Source organism: Eschscholzia californica, unplaced genomic scaffold, assembly GCF_041429995.1.
Source record: "Eschscholzia californica isolate CP2 unplaced genomic scaffold, dmEscCali1.0.p SCAF_4, whole genome shotgun sequence".
Classification (NCBI taxonomy): Eukaryota; Viridiplantae; Streptophyta; class Magnoliopsida; order Ranunculales; family Papaveraceae; genus Eschscholzia; species Eschscholzia californica.
In genome coordinates this window covers 35,528,188-35,549,618 of record NW_028238461.1, presented here as the reverse complement: position 1 = coordinate 35,549,618, position 21,431 = coordinate 35,528,188, and the positions used below count along the sequence as shown (strand labels likewise).

The 21,431-nt window shown below is 39.1% G+C and overlaps 1 protein-coding gene across 3 annotated transcripts; it reads left to right on the top strand.

Moving 5' to 3' along the window:
* Nucleotides 1-3,604: 3,604 nt before the first annotated feature.
* Nucleotides 3,605-9,502, top strand: LOC147544334 (cellulose synthase-like protein D3). Of its 3 annotated transcripts, none has more exons than XM_086638221.1 (4): nt 3,605-4,225; nt 4,443-5,347; nt 6,376-7,186; nt 7,434-9,502. In XM_086638221.1, the coding sequence occupies exons 2-4, from the start codon at nt 4,458-4,460 to the stop codon at nt 9,183-9,185; spliced, it is 3,453 nt and encodes a 1,150-aa protein (XP_086494347.1). In that variant the 5' UTR covers nt 3,605-4,225; nt 4,443-4,457; the 3' UTR covers nt 9,186-9,502. The 3 variants fall into 3 exon arrangements, with proteins under 3 accessions (XP_086494347.1, XP_086494346.1, XP_086494348.1); XM_086638220.1 differs by having other exon boundaries at nt 3,612-4,225; nt 4,378-5,347; XM_086638222.1 differs by having other exon boundaries at nt 3,627-4,225; nt 4,365-5,347.
* Nucleotides 9,503-21,431: the final 11,929 nt, after the last annotated feature.

The following is a 21,431-nucleotide window of genomic DNA, read 5'->3' as shown; positions in this document are numbered from 1 at the left end:
ATTTTCAACCTAAAAAAAAGTTAAATAACGAAGACATTTAATCATCTAAATTTATTCATATATTAAATCAAAAAGTTTGTAACCCAGTATTTCAGTACACCTTAATCATCACTTAAATTTATCACACTACTACTTGGCTCATTCGATTTATCATGAGAGTAAAATTTCTCTCCATCCTCGATTCTATCTCTAACAAGTTTAAGCCAACCCGTTGCATCTAGCGATACATACCTAGACCACTGCGGTGCAATAGGAGGGAGCATAGATTCTTTTGCGAGTTTAACGCACATAAAGTGACCACCACTATATGTAATTCATGCAATTTTATAACCCTCAGAAGATGGACAACTGAGTAAGGGTAAGAAAGTTGTCGAACAACCGTAAGACAAATGAACTAATATGCAATTGCAGCTACTCGCCACAACTATACTAGTGTACGGGTGATTGTAGAACCATTCATCCGGACATGTAAAATTAAAGTTGTTCGCGACACTTAATGTCCGAGTGTAATCTCTTGGTCCAAAAATCTCTTTGTAGAGTGCATTACGTACCTCAAGTTCTTTTATGACATTTTAGCGAACTTGTTTCCAACCATCTTCTAATGAAAACCCAAGTCCTTTACCAACGGCATGAAACCCACAATGACCATCACCTGACACATCTATAATGTCATCCACGAATGGATGCATAACTAACAGAATCTGTCCTTTGGTCTTTCAAAATTGGATATGGTTGCTTTCGGTGCTTTGGTTTCTTTTTTAACTTTACGTACTGTCGGAGTTGAGGGAACACATTCATCAACACACTTTGCATATTTGAAAGCAGATGGGTTCCTCTTAGTAGATTTTGCAGCTTGTTTTTCTTTTTTGCTCATTCTTCTTTATTTCGGAGCCCCTTTAGTCTTTATTTGTTGCAATAGCTCACACAAGTTTGTGATGATTGGAAAAGAAATTTCCCTCAATTTCTCAAGTATTGCGGACCTCTCAGGATCACTCGATTTATCCCACATTAAATAAAGGTGCTTCATCTCATGTGATATGTCGAGATCATTATGAATCGGCGGAGTCGGGTTAATCGATAGCTTGGTCCACTGAGGGTGAATGATGTCCTTTGGACATACCTTATCTTGATTCATCAAAGATACCATCTCATGAGCACAAGGGAGACCATAGACATACCTTAGAACACATCCGCAATTTTGAACGTTAATATCAATCCCATTTGCACGGTCAATCTCATCCACCATAAGATCTAATGTCGCGTGCGAGACATAACCATGTAGCTCTTTCAAAAACTTGGTTTGATGCCCTTCCTTCACCTTAATACGACTGTTGCTTAAAAGGTGCTATAATTTCACATGTCTCAGTTTCCGTCATGATATGCATAAATTCCCAGCACGTAACATAGTTACCTTCGGAGCTACATAGATATCTCGGTTTACGTCATGATATGCATAAATTTCTCATGTGTATAACCTCGTTAGTCCATGCAGTCACAAATCTCTCTTTTAATCACAACCAGGTATCTTGAACATAACTAACATCTTTATGATGTGTATCTGACCAAAACTTCACAAAAGTTTCCACCGCCTCATTATAACCACTTTCAGTCCCAGCATACATGATAGCTCGAAACATTGTCATAAAAACATTGAATTGTTCTTGTTTGAAATGACTTTTAACTTTCGCTACCACACACTTGTCGATGTGGAAAGTACATAGTAACCTTTGAGCATTTGGAAAGACTTCACCAATGGCATTAATTAGTGCAAGTTCACGATCGGTAATAAACACGATTTCCATTGAGTTAGGAGGAAACAACATCCTCAAACGATTAAGGGCCCATGTGTACTGATTTGTTGTCTCCCCATCCATAAATGTAAATGCCGCGGTGAAGGATTTCAACGTAGAAGTTACCCCGACAATCTCAAGCAATGGCTTGTTAAATCGGTTGGTTTTATTCGTACAATCGAGCATTAACACGGTATGGAAACTTTGTAACAATAAAATACAATCAGGATGTGCCCAAAATAGATTTGTTACCTCATCAATGTCTTCGTTCTTTGAAAAATGGTAGACGTAATGGTGTTCCACCAACAACTTAATGAGTTGTTGCATCGGGCTCCTTCCTTCTTGTGTTTTCCATACGTATGTTCGTACGTGCATTGTAAATGGTTTTCAACGTTGATGTGTTATCCTTGAATTGATCATGAATTCGAGAAAGAATTTAAGCTGGCTTCGAACCAATTTCTAATAGATGTTTCACACCAGCTTTTTCATCGGGTTTCAACCTATTCACATACGCATGACCTAGAAGACTTTCAGCTAACTCGTGGTTATGGATTCCAGACACAACTGTCACTTTCCACGTGTCATTAACCCCTGGTATTCCTTTGAGCTTGAACGGACATTGACATTTTTTGGTGCTCGATTTTCTTTTCTTTATAGGTGGTTGATGGGATTTTGGAACCAAATCCTTCTTCTCATGTAAACGGAATACTCCACTTCTTTCGCAACACAATTCTAACCGGGGTTTCTCTCCACCTCTTCTATTACCTGACCTGGAGATCAGTACTAGTACAAACTTATGTTTTCTCCCAATTTCTTTAGCCCAACCGATTAACTCCTCTTTAATTTGAAAAACATCTTCAGTCACAAAATACTCACCAACATCAATACTAATAAATTGACACCCATCATTTGAACGTCGATTTTCTTCTTCGACATGGTACGCCTCTTCAATAGGAACAATATTAAGGTCCGGAATCTGTCAAAAGGTGAAAAAACATAAAAATCACGTGAAGAAAAAAAATCTTCAGGATGGAACGGACTGAAGAAGTCCAGGACCAATCAGCCAAGGACGGATCCCGTTGTCCGTCAGATTATAAAAGGTCGCGGACCATCTAGTCCGCGACCTTTTTCATAAAAAAGACGGATAATCGGATCCGTTTAGGTATAAAAGGTCCCGGACTGTTTCAGTCTGTTCACGCCACCGAAGTTTCACTTTTTAAAAACAAAACTCACACAACACGTATTGAAACATCATAAAAAAGGATCGGGGAATGGTTGTATACCTCATGAGAAACTTCTCCTTGCCCAAAAATAAGTGAAAGAGTTGGAATCGATGTATTTTTTGATATCTTTATTTTTTTTATATCAGTTGGAATCGATGTAGAAATAAAAATTTTAGAACTCTCATCTTCCATGGTTAACTTCCTAATTTCTTTTGAAAAGATGATATAAAGAAGCTACAAATGAGATGTAACACAGTTGAATGATAAACAAAATACCCGATTGATTGTTTCGAATAAAAGAATGGTTGCCGGTAGGTGTTGGAGTCGTTGTCGTCGCTGGAGAATGTTGCACTCTTTTCTAGGATTTTGTTTTGGAAGAAAAATTGATTAGGATTCCTTTTTTGTTGGAAGAAGGTGGAAGAAGCAAACGAAAGTGAACGTCACTCACATTAAAAACCGGTGCTTATAGAGACTTCAGATCAAAAGTCATTGACTCGAGAATCAACAAAATTTCTGGATGCTAAGAACCTTTTGGCCCGGTTGCTTTACAAGCAGCCTTTCCTTAAAAGGCTATATTTGAAGGGTAAATTTGACCCCTAAAATTCAACTTCTCATACCTTGGCAGACTGACATCCGGTCTTTCAGATTTGAACGTTCAAAGAACCCAACAACGGTAATGGGAAGCACTGTGTGCGTGTTAGTATTATTACAGCCAAACCCCAGACCACATTTGCCACATCATCAAAATATCAATTCTTCTTCACGCGGCTCTTCTTCATCTTTCTCTCTCTTCAACTTCCCTGTTCAAATAAATCCCTTCGTCTTTTTCCCCCTAAATCCGGATTTATTTTCCTTCTTCTTTCTTTTGTCAAGAAATCAACTTTCTAGAGAGAGAAAAATGCAAAAGCCCTAATTTCACTCCCCTGGTCCGAAACCTTACAAGAAGAAAGGAAGAAGACTACACTTTCAGTGATTTTAATTGCAGAACTAGTGAACTTATTTGTTCATTTTGAAGAAGATAAGATGGCGCATTGATGTGAAAGTTTAGTTGATAATGAATGAATGAAGATTTCTTCCTTGATTTATCTCTTTAACACTTCTTGAAAGTGGTGAAGAAAATACTGGATCTTCAATCTTATGGAAAGTTGAATCACTTTTTACTTATTTTGAACTACTTCAGATCATCATCATCATCTTGTGTGTTTCCAATTTGTAAGTAGTTCTTCAACTCAGCTTCAGTTTGTTCTTTTCAAGTATATTTGTTAGCTGATGATTCTTGTTAGAAGTAAGGAAATTTGTTAAATCTAGAAATTTCTTGAGCTACTAAGATCTAAACTGTCTGAGAAAATAGTTTTCTTTTTTAGATTGAGCTGGTGCTTAAGAAGTTGATTTTCTTACTGGATTTACTCTCAACTGAGAGATTTCTCAGGTTTTGATTACCGGAATGGCTTCAAAATCATTTAAAGCAAGCAGATCTTCGATATCTTCGTCATCTGATTTTCATGAATCACAGCATTTGAACAGTAATAATGGTAATAAACAACCTCCGACGGTGACTTTTGGTCGGAGGACTTCATCAGGAAGATATGTTAATTACTCAAGAGATGATCTAGATAGTGAGATCGGAAGTGGAGAGTTTTTGAACTATACAGTTCATATTCCTCCTACTCCTGATAACCAGCCGATGGATCCATCTATTTCACAGAAGGTGGAAGAACAGTATGTTTCAAATTCGATTTTCACTGGCGGATTCAACAGTGTTACTCGAGCTCATCTAATGGATAAGGTGATTGAATCTGAAGCTAATCATCCACAGATGGCTGGTGCTAAAGGATCTTCTTGTGCAATTCCTGGTTGTGATGGAAAAGTAATGAGCGATGAACGTGGATTGGATATCCTTCCTTGTGAATGTGATTTCAAGATCTGTAGGGATTGTTACATAGATGCTGTTAAGACTGGAAATGCAATTTGTCCTGGTTGTAAGGAACCTTACAAGAACACTGATATGGATGAATTGGCTATGGATGCTTCACGCCCACTTCCGTTACCACCACCGGGAACTGGTGGAATGTCGAAGATGGAGAGGAGGTTGTCATTAATGAAGTCAACTAAGTCTGTGTTGATGAGAAGCCAGACTGGAGATTTCGATCATAATCGATGGTTGTTCGAAACTAAGGGAACTTATGGGTATGGAAATGCTATATGGCCGAAGGATGAGGGATATTCGGGGAAGGACGATGATGGTATCCATGAGCCTTCTGAACTTGCTAATAAACCATGGAGGCCGCTTACTCGAAAACTGAAAATTCCTGCTGCTATTATCAGTCCTTATAGGTATAATCATACTCCCAATTGATGATGATTTTACTTTTGCTTTGTCATTTGTTTAGTTTAAGTTAGCTTATTAGACTTGATTGTATTGTTAAGATTGTTTTAGATCCATCCAGCGTCCAAGTACTGGAATTTATCCATTCTTCTTGTTTCATCATGTTGTATTTCATGATGAAAATCTTTGTACGTAGATAACATATAGAAAAGGGAGTCAAAGGGAAGCATAATTGTAATGACAATTATAGCATTTTTCTTTTGGGTCCTTACATTTCTTTAGGGGTTTTTATCGAGAAAGCTTATCTAGGGATAGCACGTTAGGTTAATTATATTAACGTTTACAAAAATCTCATTTCCTTTTAATCGTTTGTTTCAAAAGATTGAATATAGATCTTGCTAAGTTTCTTATGTATGTAGAATCTGAAGAGGTCGACATAGTGATTAGAGAAACGATTCAGTTCTGCTCCCAATATGTCACTCAGTTATCTACCGAGATCCAAGTGAGTGGCCCCAAACATGATTACATATGGACTTCTTGACCACTCATAACGTGTGGAAAAAGTTGATAATTAATGGAATTTCTAGCATGAGTTGTTGCATGGTTATTTTTTTCATCAGTAATGAGTGATCTTACCATCTCCACTTTCATAATATTGGTCTTGTTTCATTTCATTGATTCTGTTTTACATAATTAAAATAAATGAATTCTAATTGGAGTTTCTGTTATAGTCCGGAATCTTGATTAATAATGTCTAAACTCTAAAGTATGATATGAGCTAATATTATTTGTTCAAAACTTGAGTTAATATTATTCGGATTTCCGGATCCCTTATAGACATGTCCCCATGACAAGAACATGTTTCGAAAGTTGTATGCGCATCTTTTTTGAATGTCATAAATGGATTGTCTTATTCTGGAGCGAAGAACCATAACTTACTGCAAGTTCTGATAGGGTTTTTGTCGCTTACTTTTTCATTTATTAGAAATCACTATGCCTTTTGGTCACACCCTTTGATTGATTGTGTATATAACAGGCTACTAATCGCTGTTCGGATAGTCGTCCTCACTTTGTTCTTAATGTGGAGAGTTGTACACAAAAATGAGGACGCCATCTGGTTATGGGGAATGTCTGTGGTGTGTGAACTATGGTTCGCCTTCTCCTGGTTGCTCGACCAGCTTCCTAAGCTCTGTCCAATTAACCGTGCTACTGATCTCGCCGTCTTGAAAGACAAATTTGAAACTCCAAGCCTCAACAATCCTACTGGAAAGTCTGATCTCCCAGGTGTAGATATCTTTGTTTCTACTGCTGATCCAGAGAAAGAACCTCCTCTTGTCACTGCAAACACAATCTTATCTATCCTTGCTACTGATTACCCTGTTGAAAAGCTTGCTTGTTATGTATCTGATGATGGAGGTGCCTTATTAACCTTTGAGGCTATGGCAGAAGCTGCAAGTTTTGCCAATGTATGGGTACCGTTCTGCCGCAAACATAACATTGAGCCTAGGAATCCAGATTCTTATTTTAATTTGAAGAGAGATCCTTACAAGAACAAGGTACGCCCCGATTTTGTCAAGGACCGTAGAAGGATAAAGCGTGAGTATGATGAGTTCAAGGTCAGGATCAATGGCCTGCCTGAATCTATTCGTCGCCGGTCTGATGCATATCATGCTAGGGAGGAAATCAAAGCCATGAAGCTCCAGAGACAGAATAGGAATGATGATGAGCCTGTGGAAACTGTGAAGGTTAAAAAAGCTACTTGGATGGCTGATGGAACCCACTGGCCTGGAACTTGGATGGTGTCTGGACCTGAGCACTCTAAGGGTGATCATGCAGGAATCATACAGGTAATTTCTAATTAGACTCGTTGTATTTTTCGAAGTAGGGTAAATATACATGAATTGTTTTTCGTACGATATTATTTTATTTTGAAAATGAATATATATTTTTAAAAAGACATTATTTGCTTTTTTTGCTAAAACTTGAAATACAATAAACCGAAGTAATACTTGAAATTTGTCATTCTTTTTCGTAATGGTTTGGAAAATTCCTCTAGCTGTAAAATGGTAGCTAATGTTGTTAACTCAACTACAGGTAATGTTGAAGCCACCCAGCGATGAACCACTACAAGGAACTTCTGATGAATCTATCATTGATGTGACTGATGTTGATATCCGTCTTCCGTTGTTAGTCTATGTCTCTCGTGAGAAACGTCCTGGTTATGATCACAACAAGAAGGCCGGTGCCATGAATGCCCTGGTCCGAGCCTCTGCCATCATGTCCAATGGGCCGTTCATCCTCAATCTCGACTGTGATCATTATATATACTACTCTCAAGCAATAAAAGAAGGAATGTGCTTCATGATGGACCGTGGTGGAGACAGAATCTGCTATGTTCAGTTCCCTCAAAGGTTTGAGGGTATTGACCCATCCGATCGATATGCTAATCACAACACAGTTTTCTTTGATGTTAATATGCGCGCCCTAGATGGCCTCCAAGGTCCAGTTTATGTCGGAACTGGTTGTCTTTTCCGAAGAATTGCTCTCTACGGATTTGACCCACCTCGATCGAAGGAGCGTACAACAAGTTGTTTCGACTGGTGCTGTTCCCGTAAAAAACGCCAGTCCCTTGCCTCCACCCCTGAAGAGAACCGAGCCCTTCGAATGGGTGATGATGAGGATATCGATATCAGTCTCTCGCTTCTACCAAAAAGGTTTGGCAATTCAAGTTTCCTTCTTGATTCAATACCAGTTGCTGAATTCCAAGGCCGACCACTTGCTGATCACCCGGCAGTGAAAAATGGACGTCCCCCTGGTGCTCTTACAATTCCTAGAGAACTTCTCGATGCATCAACAGTTGCAGAAGCGATAAGCGTCATTTCGTGTTGGTATGAAGATAAAACAGAATGGGGGCAACGGGTTGGTTGGATTTATGGGTCCGTTACAGAAGATGTCGTAACAGGATACCGAATGCATAACAGAGGATGGAAATCAGTTTATTGTGTTACAAAACGTGACGCTTTCCGTGGGACAGCCCCGATTAATCTTACAGATAGGCTTCATCAAGTCCTCCGATGGGCTACTGGTTCCGTCGAAATCTTCTTCTCACGTAACAACGCTTTCCTTGCCAGCCCAAAGATGAAATTTCTACAGAGAATTGCGTATCTTAATGTCGGAATTTACCCATTCACTTCAATCTTCCTCATCGTTTACTGTTTCTTACCAGCTTTATCTCTTTTCTCTGGTCAATTCATTGTTCAGACACTTAGTGTTAGTTTCCTCAGTTATCTTCTCATAATCACCACAACACTTGCCATGCTTGCTGTCCTCGAAATTAAATGGTCAGGAATCGAGCTCGAAGAATGGTGGAGAAATGAACAGTTCTGGTTAATCGGTGGTACCAGTGCTCATCTTGCTGCTGTTATTCAAGGTTTACTCAAGGTAATTGCAGGAATCGAAATTTCTTTCACTTTAACATCAAAATCTGCAGGAGATGATCTTGATGATGAATTTGCCGATCTTTACCTCGTAAAATGGACTTCTCTGATGATACCACCTATTGTTATCATGATGACAAACTTGATAGCAATCGCTGTTGGATTCAGTAGGACTATTTACAGTGTTATACCACAATGGAGTAAACTTATCGGAGGAGTGTTCTTCAGTTTCTGGGTTTTAGCTCATCTTTACCCGTTTGCTAAAGGTCTAATGGGAAGAAGAGGAAGAACACCGACTATCGTTTTTGTCTGGTCAGGTCTCATTGCTATCACCATTTCTCTTCTTTGGGTTGCTATTAAACCCCCAGCTGGTAGTACACAAATCGGAGGATCGTTCCAGTTCCCTTGATCCTAACAATTATTCTCTTCTCGTATTTCTGCCACTTTATTAGGTAAATCTGGTATCGATCTTCTAATTTATATTCTTTCTTGTCTGTTTCGATATCTCTAAATCGTTTATTTATGAATCAAAACTTGATCAAGTTCAGTAGGGTTCATCTATATCTAAATTTTTGTTGTTGTTGATTTCTTCTTATTTGGGTTCAAGTGTATTATTAGTACAGGGTACCGAAGTAGATGAGTTTAAAGAGAATTGTTGTATGCACTTGTTTGTAATTTGGTTAATGTGACTTAATTGAAATTTAATTTAAATTTTTTTTCTTGAAATTGTTGGTACGTTCTTCTCTGTTCAGTTTTGAGTTTCTTCAATGTTTTGTTTAATGAAGTTTTAAGAACTTCATAATCGAAAATCAACTACTCTATATATGTCTGGCTTGAACGGACCCAAAATCAGTACGAGACATCTGGTCATCCAGTGAGACGTATCAGATGCACGATTTAGATGAAAAACCAACACTTGAGCAATTAGTTTCTTTTCTAGTTTCTCTTAATCTTTTATCTTTTAAAATCCGCCAGCCATTCATTATTTAATGATGTTTGGGTAAAACTTCCCCGCTTCACAAAAAAAAAATTGTGAATAGGCGAAATGAAGTTGTCCGACATACAAGCATGGCTACACTTTCCCTTTCAAAGAGAAAACGAATAGCCCGAGTCTTCAGATCTCACTAAAAATATTGTAAAAATTCATCATGCCACAAATTTCCTCAAATCAATGACATGCATGATAATGGACGATGGGAGGTAACAGAATGCATGATGGTTGATAGAGACATAGAGTTTAGTAGGGTGCATGTAATATTTGAAAGCCAGAAACTGATTCTCGTTGATAGCGTGGTTCTCATTTCCAGCAATAGTGCCAATCAAAGGAAGATAAGCTAGAAGATCACTTATGAAAGAAGACCTATAAATGAAAAGAAGAGCTGGGAATACATTTTGGAGATTTTTCTTTTGAAAAACAAAAGAAGACCTATAAATGAAAGGAAAAACAACATAATCCAGTTTACTCTACCAAATCAATCTTAATGCTAACAATAAAGTGGTCAATTTTCCCCTTTAGTCTAAACTGTTTTTTTCTTTTACAAGCTTGGACTATGGTTGATTTTGTTACCAAAATTACTTTGTTATAATGCAACGGTCAATTAATTCTCCGATGGACAAACAAATGTGTGAGTTGTGATAACCGTCCACCTTGACAATGTTTGCTCTTCTCAAAGCAACGGCGGAAAACAATGATTGCAGTCTCATTCTTTTTTCCTGAGAGTAATCAAAATAACAAATGATTTAGAGACTTATTAAGGACGGCCTTCTAAGCTCCTCACCTTATTATAAAGGGAGATTTTGACGTTGACCCCCACTTTAATATGAATACTAGGACTACACCCCAGTTTTTTTAAAACTTTTGATTTACACCCCCAATAGTATAAATGTTGTTAAAGTTTTGTTAAGTGGTGCTTGTGCCAGATGCACATGTGGTGTATGGCGAAAACACCCTCTCTTTAATTCAAATTTCCTCTTCCTTTTAGCTGTAAGACCTAATTACTCCATTATGCCCAAAACTAAAAAAAAAAAAATTCATTATTTCTTTGTATCATCTTGCCTCTTTGTTCATCTTCATCTCTTTCTCTCTCTAGGGTTGTCTTCATCTCTTTCTCTGAAGGTAGGCCCATTGAAGAGTATTTATCTACCATCTTTTATTGTATTCTTTGTCTCCCATGTTTCCTATTCTCTATGTACCCTAATGTCTTCCATTCTAAACAGAAAAGTTGAAGCCACCACCACTTCATCAGTGAGGCTTTTATTGCAGGATTTTTCTTCCAATCAAATAATTATGGTTTAGGGAGATTTAGATTTTAATATGATTGAAGCAAAATTGTATATCCAATATGGATTTAATGGTTGCCTTATCGTCTTTGCTTTACCGCTTGTGGTACTCCATTTATAAGAATAATATGCCACCATGACATCATGGAACAACCTAAATTATTGTTGCTAGAACTCAGGAAGTTTCAACTCTCAAACCCCAATTTGGAAAGGAACTTTCAATTGCTCGTCCAATTTCTCAAATTAAAATCCAAATAAAAGATGATGAATTTGGCTCTCAATTAACTAGAACTATCAATTGCTGCTTAACAAACTAGAAACAGAGAAATTATTAGTGGTGATCACCAATAATTGTCCATCTGGTAAACTCCCAAAGTAGATTCATCTCTTACATTTCAATTTGATAGTGGGAAGATTTTTAGACAAGAACATTAGAACATGTTGGGGAGGTTTTTATCATTGCCATTTTAGAAGATCATCACTTGATTTATATAGTGAGTGGAGGTTTTATTGAAGTTCTGGAAATGAAGATTGAATTTAGAGAGAAATTAAGGTTTCGAGAGATGAAGATGAATGGTGAATTAGAAAAGGGTATTTTCGTCATACATTTTATGTACAACTAGCACAAGCACCACTTCACAGAATTTTAACGACATTTATACAGTTGGGGGTGTAAATCAAAAGTTTTAAAAAAACAGGGGCGTAGTCCTAGTATTACTATTAAAGTGGGGGTCAATGTCAAAATCTCCCTATTATAAATGTCTAAATCAAATATTTATTCAAGTGCCGTTGGGATTCTTTCAACAAAAAAAAAAAAAGTGCCGTTGGGATTGTGAAACGCCCCAAATCTAGATTTCCACGTCGGCCGCCATGAAAACCTAAACTCAAAGCATTTCTCCGCAGAACAGTAAACATAGTCGATATATCCATCAAAAGAGACAAATAATATCAAATGTGAAGCTCATAAGAATCAATAAATCATCTAAAAGAAATCCATTAAACTTTCTTAACTCAAACAATGGTTCTGAATCATCGACACGTAGGTCGGACAATAACGAATGAAACAAATAACTATCTAGAAAGTGAAACTCCAAATAACTACCTAATCTCGAAAGCGAAAACTAAGAAAGAAGCTCTGAGCTGACGAACTGGGATCAAGCTGGTGGCGCTCCCCGATCTCTATCACCTGAAAAATAGTAGGCTGGGTCAGAACCCAGCTAGTAGATTTCTAATTACCTAAGGTCTAAATAGACCAATTCAACACAAAACCAAGTATCGAACAACCGAACAATAATAACAGTCCATTATGTTACACCTTTCGTGCTAACACAATTGAAGTCAACCTGTTACACGGTTGAAGAGATTCATACAATACAACTTCCCTTTTGGAGGGGCATAACCAATTTTGAGGTCCACAAGATAGCGTCACTTACCATTCGTGTTTGCATCGACTTAAACCTCTCAATAGACAAAGGATACCACCCAAAAAGGGAATCCGTGCAACACGAGCACAGTGCAACACGAGCACTTTACATATGAGCAGGAAGCGAGCCAACCTCTAGTTGGTAATTACTTCTCACACTAGAAGTATGTGGTCCACAAGAATGATCTTGTGTTTGCATCGATCATCCTGTCGAGCCAACCACCTATGGATTACAACCGTCAATCCATATTAGAACCCAAACCCCTGGTCCACTAGGTTGTCCAATATCAAATTGACAAACCCGTGTTTGCAATCGACCCACATGTCGAGCCAACCAGTCTTAGTTCAATCCATTAACGAAACTCAAGATCATGGTCCACCAAGTTATCCAATATCGTAATGGTAACTAGTGTTTGCAACCGACCCACATGTCGAGCCAACCATTCTTGGTTCCGACTAGCCTATGCTTTCTAGGTTAACAACCTAAAGCAATATATATCACACACAACCATTGATAGCACTTATGCTCCAATATCATACACATCATCTCATACAATCAATTATCAACATAAATAACATAAACACAAACAATTCTTAGTATCTAGGCTGCTGTCCGGGTGTATATATATATACCATATTTATATAACCTAAATAACCTAGGTTGCTGTCCGGGTATATGTATACTCCATTAATATAACTATAAAGATCTAGGGTTACTATGTTATTGTTGTAATTAGTTTCTAATCATAATATATATCTATGGTATCACTAATTAGTTCTAAGTTGATGATAACCTAGTAAACAACAATGGTTCAAAGCTATTATAGTACTACTATCCAAAACTAGGTTAAAAATTAAAGAGGGCTATATAAACCCTAGGGAAGAAGAAACCTACTTGATTTTTTGTAGCACCAAGAAGAAGAAACCAAACCCTTTAGTAACCCTTTGAAGCTCCCTCACTTTCCCACACTTCTTCTCTCTAGAAATCACTTTCTCTCTCTAGGTTGTATTACCTTCTTTCAATTCCCAGCTAATGAGAAGAAAAGAAATAAAAAGGGTGAAAGAAATTAAAGGGTCGGGAAGGGTTAAAGGGTTTTCAAGCTTTATAGGGGTGTTGCTATTTGCACCCTCGTTTTTGCTAATAGCACCCCTATAAAGTGAGGGTGTTACAATATCCCCTCCTAAAAGGAAATTTCGTTCTCGAAATTGAACGTACCTAATGAGAGGAAAAGATGAGGATAACGAAGTTGCATATCATCCTCACGCTCCCAAGTAACTTCCTTGTCTTTGTGGTGATGCCACTGAACCTTGACCATGGGAATCGTCTTTCGGCGAAGAACATGCTCTCTACGATCAATGATACGAACTGGTTCCTCTTCATATGACACATTTGGCTGGAGCTCCAAATCATGGTAATCTATCACTGAATGTTGATCTCCATCTCTCACATGTTTTCGAAGCATCGAAATATGAAAGACATTGTGGACTCCTGTGAAGCTTGCAGGCAAGTCAAGACGATAGGCTACTTTTCCCACCTTCTCAACTATTCTGAAAGGTCCAATATATCTAGGAGCCAACTTTCCTTTCTTACCAAATCGCAAAATACCTTTCATAGGTGACACCTTCAACAAAACCTCATCTCCAACAATAAACTCCAAATCCCTTCGTCGGTTGTCGGCATAACTCTTTTGACGACTTTGAGCTGCTTGGAGCCTACTTCGAATCAAAGCAATTTTCTCAGAAGTGTCCCGAATCACCTCTGGTCCTTCTAGTTTAGCGTCACCTGCCTCTGTCCAACACAATGGTGACCGACAAGGTCTCCCGTATAATGCCTCGAAAGGTGCCATGCCAATACTAGATTGGTAACTATTATTGTATGCGAATTCCACCAAAGGCAAATGATCTTGCCAACTCCCTCCAAGATCTAGTATTGAGCATCGCAACATATCTTCAAGTACTCTGTTAACTCGCTCTGTCTGCCCATCAGTCTGAGGGTGAAAAGCTGTACTGAAATGTAAAGATGTCCCCATAGAGGTTTGGAAACTCTTCCAAAACCGTGAAGTAAAGAACGAATCTCTGTCTGAAACAATAGACACCGGGACTCCGTGTAACCTGACAATCTCCTTAATGTAAAACTGTGTCAGTCGGTCCCCACTATCTGTCGTCTTCACTGGTAGGAAGTGAGCCGACTTAGTCAACCTGTCAACTATCACCCAAATAGCGTCAAAGCCTCTACTAGATCGCGCTAAACCTGTGATGAAGTCCATCGATATATTTTCCCATTTCCACTCCGGAATGGGCAACGGTTCCAGGAGTCCGGATGGATGTCGATTTTCTGCTTTCACCATCTGACACACATTACACTTCCTCACATACTCCGCAACATCTTTCTTCATCCCTGACCACCAGTACTGCCTCTTCAAGTCTTTGTACATCTTGTTACCCCCGGGGTGAACTGTGTACTTACTTCGGTGTGCTTCATCTAATATATCCCGTCTCAAGACCGGATCTGCCGGTACATATAATCTCCCTCGAAATCTCAATACGCCGTCCTGCCCGGTACTGAACTCAGTCTCAGTCTCTTGCATTAACGAAACCTGTTTCTGGCACCACTCATCATCAATTTGGGCATCCACAATACGATTCAACAAAGATGGTCTAACAACCATACTACCCAGAAATAACGAGTCAATTCCTGACCCAACCACGTCAATGTCGTATGTTGCTACATCCTCCAACATCTTCCACTGGTTCATCTTCAATATTGCCACGATACCCCTCGGTTGTCGGCTTAGTGCATCGGCTACCACATTTGCCTTACCCGGGTGGTATTGCAACGTGAAGTTATAATCCTTCATCAACTCCAACCACCTGCGCTGACGCATGTTCAACTCCTTTTGTGAGAAGAGATACTTGAGGCTCTTATGATCGGTAAAGAGATCGAACTTCTCACCATACAGATAGTGCCTCCAAATCTTCAAAGCAAACACTATAGCTGCCAACTCTAAGTTATGAGTTGGTTAGTTTTGCTCATGTGGCCTCAACTGTCTAGAAGCATAAGCAACCACTTTATCTTTTTTGCATCAATACACACCCTAAACCCTGAATGGAAGCATTTGTATAAATCACAAATCTGGTGCAACTCTCTGGAATGACCAACACCGGTGCCGTAGTCAACTTCGTTTTAAGTTCTTTGAAAGCCTCATCACACTTCGTATCCCATGAGAATGTCACTCCCTTCTTTGTAAGATTCGTCAAAGGTCCTGCAATACTTGAGAACCCCTTGATGAACCGTCGATAATACCCAGCCAATCCCAGAAAACTGCGAATCTCAGTAACCGAGGTAGGCTGCTTCCAATTAAGCATAGCTTCAACCTTAGAAGGATCAACCAATACTCCGTCCTTAGAAATAACATGGCCTAGGAATTTTACTTCCTCTTGCCAAAAATCACATTTCTCGAACTTCGCATATAACTGATGTTCCATCAGTCTCTCTAACACCAATCTCAAGTGATCTTCATGATCCTCCTTAGTCTTGGAGTAGATAAGAATGTCATCAATAAAGACAATGACAAATTTATCCAAGAAGTCCCTAAACACCCGATTCATGAGGTCCATAAACACTGCAGGAGCGTTAGTCAAACCGAAAGGCATAACAAGAAACTCATACGAACCATAACGTGTCACAAATGCCGTCTTAGGAATGTCCTCCTCTCGGACTCGTAACTGATGGTACCCTGACCTCAAGTCAATCTTAGAGAACCACTTGGTCCCTCTCAGTTGATCGAACAGATCGTCAATCCTTGGTAAAGGATATTTATTCTTCACAGTAACCTTGTTGAGCTCTCTATAATCAATACACAACCTCATTGACCCAAATTTCTTTTTAACAAAAAGAACGGGTGCACCCCAAGGAGAACTACTCTGACGTATGAACCCCTGATCTAGTAATTTCTGAATCTGGTCCTTAAGCTCTCGCAGTTCTATCGGAGCCATTCGATAAGGAGTTCGGGCTATAGGTTTAGTACCCGGTTCCAACTGAATGCAGAAGTCAACCTCTCTGTGTGGTGGCAACCCTGGTACATCTCTGAACACATCGTGGTACTCACTAACCACATCAATACTATCAAGTCCCTCACTCATTACCGGATGCTCTTCTAGCTCTACGTGGCTCAGGTGAACCTCTCTCATCTGACAAGTCAACGCTGACACTGTAAACACTTCTTCCCCTGGAAGAGAAAATGTGACTGTCTTGGCATAACAGTCCACAAGTGCATGGTATGAGGCAAGCCAATCCATGCCTAAAATCACATCATACCGCACCAACTCAAACACAAAAAGGTCTGCAGCGAAGTCTCGCTCACCCAATCTAATGATACACCCCTTACAGATGTGGTCTATCACACTCAAACCACCCCAAGCAGAAGACACCGAAAAAGATCTCCCACATCGATCTAACTCTATGGGTAACTTACGAACAAAAGAAACAGAGATAAATGTGCCCATGGCACCAGGATCAAATAAAATTTTACCCATTCTAGTATGAATAAGGAATGTACCTTCCACCACATCAGTAGGTGCGCGGTCATCTCTAGGAAGGATGGCATTCAACTGTGGTTGTTGCCCACGTCCCTGTGGTCTGCCCTGCGGGTTACGCTCATGAGGACGCCCCTGATTTCCTGTCTGAGCTCTAGTCCTCCTCGGACAATCAAAAGACCTGTGTCCTACTTCCTGACAATTAAAACAAACCCCTCTAAAGGGTCTCTGTCCCACATCATCAACATTAGCCACTGGCGGTTGCCTATCTGTAGTCATCACTGCCATATCCCCGGTGCCTCCCTCGACCCGAGGCCTCTTACCGTCCCGCTGACCATTATAGTCGTTGCGCTGATTCCAACCAACCTTCCCATAATTTCTACTGTTCCCCTTCTGTTCACCCTTGCTTTGCACTTTGATTCCTCTCTGCTTCTTTGCCTCCTGTATCCGAGCATCGTGAACCTTAGCACAAGAAACCACCTTCTGATAGGTGTCGAAACTAGGTTGCCCTGCAATGTACCTAGCAATGTTGTCACGCAACCCATTTACAAACCTCTCTATCTTTTCCTCCTCTGTGGGAATCAGTTGAGTAGTGAAGAGGGAGAGTCTGTGAAACTCATTCTCATATTCCAAAACTGATTGATTCTCCCCTTGCTTCAATTCTTGAAATTCTCTCTTAAGTGTTTGTTGTGCCGAGAAAGGAATAAAGTTTTCCGTGAAAACCTTCTTAAATTCTTCCCAGGTGAACCTCAACGGATCCACTAGCCTAGACTGAGTGTCCCACCAAGTAGTTGCATTCTTCTTCAACTGGAACACTGCCATCCGTTGCTTATATTCCTCGGAGCAATCAAATGCCACGAACATCCTCTCTATCTCCTTACACCATTCATATGCCTCTACCGGTCCTCCAGTCCCATCAAATATTGGCGGTTTCATTTTCATAAACTCATGGTAGTACTTCAACCAGGTCATCTCAGTCGGTGGCCTCAGATTCACAGCAGGACCTCCCGTCTCTAGTGTCGGATTCTGCGTCCGAGCTTGTTCCCTTGTTTGAGCCTCTGCTGCAATGTTAATCAAATTTTGCAATGCGGCTGCATCAATTGTCACTGTATTTCCTCCATTCAGATTAGGATTTGTGGTCTCATGACCCCCTGACTGTTCATGTGTACCCTCTGGTGCTGTAGAACCCCTTTCCTCCGGTAGGACACCTCGACCTCGACCTCTACCACCCCCTCGGGTGCGAGCACTGCGACGACCTCTGCCACGACCAGTAGCTCCTTCGCTAACCATAACTCTATTCAAATCCAAAAGGGAAATCAAGTCAAAACTTAGACAGTCAAGAGCCTCGTACAAAATTAACTACGTACTATGCGCTTAAAGGGGTTGAACCCTACACACTGATCCTAGGATTTATTAACCTAGAGCTCTGATACCACTTTGTAACGCCCCAAATCTAGATTTCCACGTCGGCCGCCATGAAAACCTAAACTCAAAGCATTTCTCCGCAGAACAGTAAACATAGTCGATATATCCATCAAAAGAGACAAATAATATCAAATGTGAAGCTCATAAGAATCAATAAATCATCTAAAAGAAATCCATTAAACTTTCTTAACTCAAACAATGGTTCTGAATCATCGACACGTAGGTCGGACAATAACGAATGAAACAAATAACTATCTAGAAAGTGAAACTCCAAATAACTACCCTAGCTCGAAAGCGAAAACTAAGAAAGAAGCTCTGAGCTGACGAATTGGGATCAAGCTGGTGGCGCTCCCCGATCTCTATCACCTGAAAAATAGTAGGCTGGGTCAGAACCCAGCTAGTAGATTTCTAATTACCTAAGGTCTAAATAGACCAATTCAACACGAAACCAAGTATCGAACAACCGAACAATAATAACAGTCCATTATGTTACACCTTTCGTGCTAACACAATTGAAGTCAACCTGTTACACGGTTGAAGAGATTCATACAATACAACTTCCCTTTTGGAGGGGCATAAACAATTTTGAGGTCCACAAGATAGCGTCACTTACCATTCGTGTTTGCATCGACTTAAACCTCTCAATAGACAAAGGATACCACCCAAAAAGGGAATCCGTGCAACACGAGCACAGTGCAACACGAGCACTTTACATATGAGCAGGAGGCGAGCCAACCTCTAGTTGGTAATTACTTCTCACACTAGAAGTATGTGGTCCACAAGAATGATCTTGTGTTTGCATCGATCATCCTGTCGAGCCAACCACCTATGGATTACAACCGTCAATCCATATTAGAACCCAAGCCCCTGGTCCACTAGGTTGTCCAATATCAAATTGACAAACCCGTGTTTGCAATCGACCCACATGTCGAGCCAACCAGTCTTAGTTCAATCCATTAACGAAACTCAAGATCATGGTCCACCAAGTTATCCAATATCGTAATGGTAACTAGTGTTTGCAACCGACCCACATGTCGAGCCAACCATTCTTGGTTCCGACTAGCCTATGCTTTCTAGGTTAACAACCTAAAGCAATATATATCACACACAACCATTGATAGCACTTATGCTCCAATATCATACACATCATCTCATACAATCAATTATCAACATAAATAACATAAACACAAACAATTCTTAGTATCTAGGCTGCTGTGCGGGTGTATATATATACCATATTTATATAACCTAAATAACCTAGGTTGCTGTCCGGGTATATGTATACTCCATTAATATAACTATAATGATCTAGGGTTACTATGTTATTGTTGTAATTAGTTTCTAATCATAATATATATCTATGGTATCACTAATTAGTTTTAAGTTGATGATAACCTAGTAAACAACAATGGTTCAAAGCTATTATAGTACTACTATCCAAAACTAGGTTAAAAATTAAAGAGGGCTATATAAACCCTAGGGAAGAAGAAATCTGATGAGTTTATTAAAACTCAATTATATATTGTCAATTTACGTTTGTTAATTTCCAAAGTTGATAAAATTAATGGAGTTAATTGATTTTTCAGGAATAGCTCAAAGATGCAAAGAAGCCAATATTATGGGAAATTGATGTCTAATTTGATATGCAAATGAGTCGGTTCAAGTAATGTTAATTTGGGGATGATTTTGTAAATGAGTTAGTTTATAGGGGTTATTACTAAAGGAACCTAAAATTAATTATCAAAGACCCTTTAAATGGACCCCACGTGAACCACAGGAATAGGTTTTTAGACTGGAATTGGATGGTGATGTCATCCAATTGATTTGGTTCAAATGGGTCCCACGTGAGAATGATGAGATAAAAAAGGAAGACCCCGACTTTTGTTATCTAATGGGCAGCCAGGATGCTTTCCAAATTTGGCCCTTGGTAACCGAAAATTTGAGGGAAACATTCTCTTCCCTGCTGAATGGTTACAGTAGAGAATATAGAAAGAGAAAGGGCTTTTAGTATAGGAAGTGCACTTTTTAGCAAAGGCAGTGCATTAGATAGGGAGAGCACTCTTTTTAGAATAGGGAGGGATAAACATTTTTTTTTTAAATATCTCAAATTTATACTTTGGTCCCTCCCATCAAACTATTTTGGACCAAAAGAGAGAGAAGAGAGTATCCTCTTGTTCGACTAAAAACCTTCGAGCGAGAAGAGAGAATCTTGTTCGACCTAAAACCTTCGATCAAATCAAAGAGAGAGAAGATAAACATCCTGAAAAGGATAAAAGCCCTAAATTTGTTTGATTCTATCAAAAAGAGAGAGATAGAAACCTAAACCCTAGATGACTAACACAACACCCATCTCCATAGAGAGTTTGTAATTCTTGTTATTGCTTGATATCTCCATAGATTTTTAGGGTTTTAACACTAACAAAGTAATTTTGAAGATTTCAAGTATCAATATAACAATGAAGAATACAAACAAGGATGTAACTCGAAAAATATATAAGTGACATTTACATAAAAGAAATTTCGCTTAGCATAAATAAAAACTCATGAATACCAACTGAAAATTTTAAAAAAATTCGGCCAGAGCGGTTGAAAAAACATACTAATTTTAGTCATCTCAGCCGAAATTTATTACTATTTTCAGCGGGACCGACCGAAATTTGTTATCTTTTTCAATCGACCCAACCGAAATTTGTCATCTTTTTCAGTCGTTATGACCGAAATTTGTTGTCTTTTTCAGCCGACCCTACCGAAATTTGTTGTCTTTTTCAGTCGATCCAACCGAAAATCCTTTACGAGAAAAAGCGGCCTAAAACCCTAAAACGTTTGTTCAACCACAGAGAAAGACAAGAAAATGGTATTTCTTTACCTGAGACATATTTTCTTAATTATAAATGTCTTTGTTTAAGTCGATAATTTCGTTTAAGTTGATGGTTTCGTTTAAGTCGATGTCTACGTTTAAGTCAAACAAATCTTCTTTTTTAATGTAGGTTG

Excerpts from the sequence above, each read along its gene's own strand:
- LOC147544334 (XM_086638221.1), top strand. The coding sequence starts at position 4,458 with ATGGCTTCAAAATCATTTAAAGCAAGCAGATCTTCGATATCTTCGTCA. Across the intron at positions 5,348-6,375 it reads GCTATTATCAGTCCTTATAG|GCTACTAATCGCTGTTCGGA; the intron begins GTATAATCATAC and ends TGTATATAACAG. Across the intron at positions 7,187-7,433 it reads ATCATGCAGGAATCATACAG|GTAATGTTGAAGCCACCCAG; the intron begins GTAATTTCTAAT and ends ACTCAACTACAG.